The sequence below is a fragment of the Acanthisitta chloris genome, unplaced genomic scaffold (genome assembly GCF_000695815.1).
Source record: "Acanthisitta chloris isolate BGI_N310 unplaced genomic scaffold, ASM69581v1 scaffold23145, whole genome shotgun sequence".
NCBI lineage: Eukaryota > Metazoa > Chordata > Aves > Passeriformes > Acanthisittidae > Acanthisitta > Acanthisitta chloris.
Window position 1 is genome coordinate 37,824 of NW_008675239.1, and position 890 is coordinate 38,713.

At 50.2% G+C, this 890-nt stretch overlaps 1 protein-coding gene across 1 annotated transcript in view; it reads left to right on the plus strand.

The window, feature by feature from the left end:
* The window catches only part of LOC103803116 (tenascin-like), a gene marked incomplete at its 5' end in the record, with an annotated part of 37,306 nt that extends 36,859 nt beyond the window's left edge, over positions 1–447 (plus strand). The window contains one exon of the mRNA XM_009075653.1: positions 274–447. Coding sequence (XP_009073901.1) covers positions 274–384 — 111 coding nt within the window. The remainder of the gene's footprint in view (positions 1–273) is intronic.
* Positions 448–890: the final 443 nt, after the last annotated feature.

The following is an 890-nucleotide window of genomic DNA, read 5'->3' on the forward strand; positions in this document are numbered from 1 at the left end:
GTCCCTGCCCATGGCAGGGGGTGGAACTGGGTGATCTTTAAGTTCCCTTCAAAGCCAAGCCATTCCATGATTCTCTGACAGCATGTGGTGGGTCTGTCCAGGTGGTACATGCCAGCAGGCAGAGCCCTGTGCTTCCCAAAGCCTTTCCACTTTGTTGTGCCTCTCTGCCCAAATTAGAAAACAAACTCAGCCTGAAACAAGAGCAGCACAGGCTGCAGTGACAGCAGGAGAAGTCAATGTGTGACCTCCCACACTTCATCTTTGCCTTTACAGGGTGTTAACTGGTTCCACTGGAAGGGCCATGAGTATTCCATCCAGTTTGCAGAGATGAAGCTGAGACCCTCCAGCTTCCGAAACCTGGAAGGGCGTCGGAAGCGAGCGTAAAGGCCCAGGGGTGGCCAGGGGGCCATGGGCAGGGTGAGGGGGGAGGGATACAGAGTGTGGGGTGTGGGGAGACCCTCTGGCATGGCTGGGGTGGGGTGTGAGCAGCTGGTAGTTGTACCAAAGCATCGATGCTCCTTGGCCCAACAGAGGCTTTGCAGCATTCCCAACAAGAAGCCTTAAACATCCCAGAGTTTCCAGCAGAGCAGCTCCAGCTGCCACCAGTAACATCCTCCACACCAAAGACAACGATCTCAAGGGTTGTATGTTGTTTTCTTAAGTTTGATCTTCCCAGAAAGCCTCTGGGATCAAGTTCTTCCATGGTCTGACTATCTCTTGGGTGGCCCAGGGGAGGGGAGGGAGAACAGCTTTGTTTGTAAATTTGTTGTTTGTTTTACCCCCAGCCATATTTTACACACAGAAATGTGTCAGGTTAATTCTCATTATTATTATTATTAGTTATCATTGGAATTCCTTGGTCCTTTGAAAGCCTTTTTTATATATATATC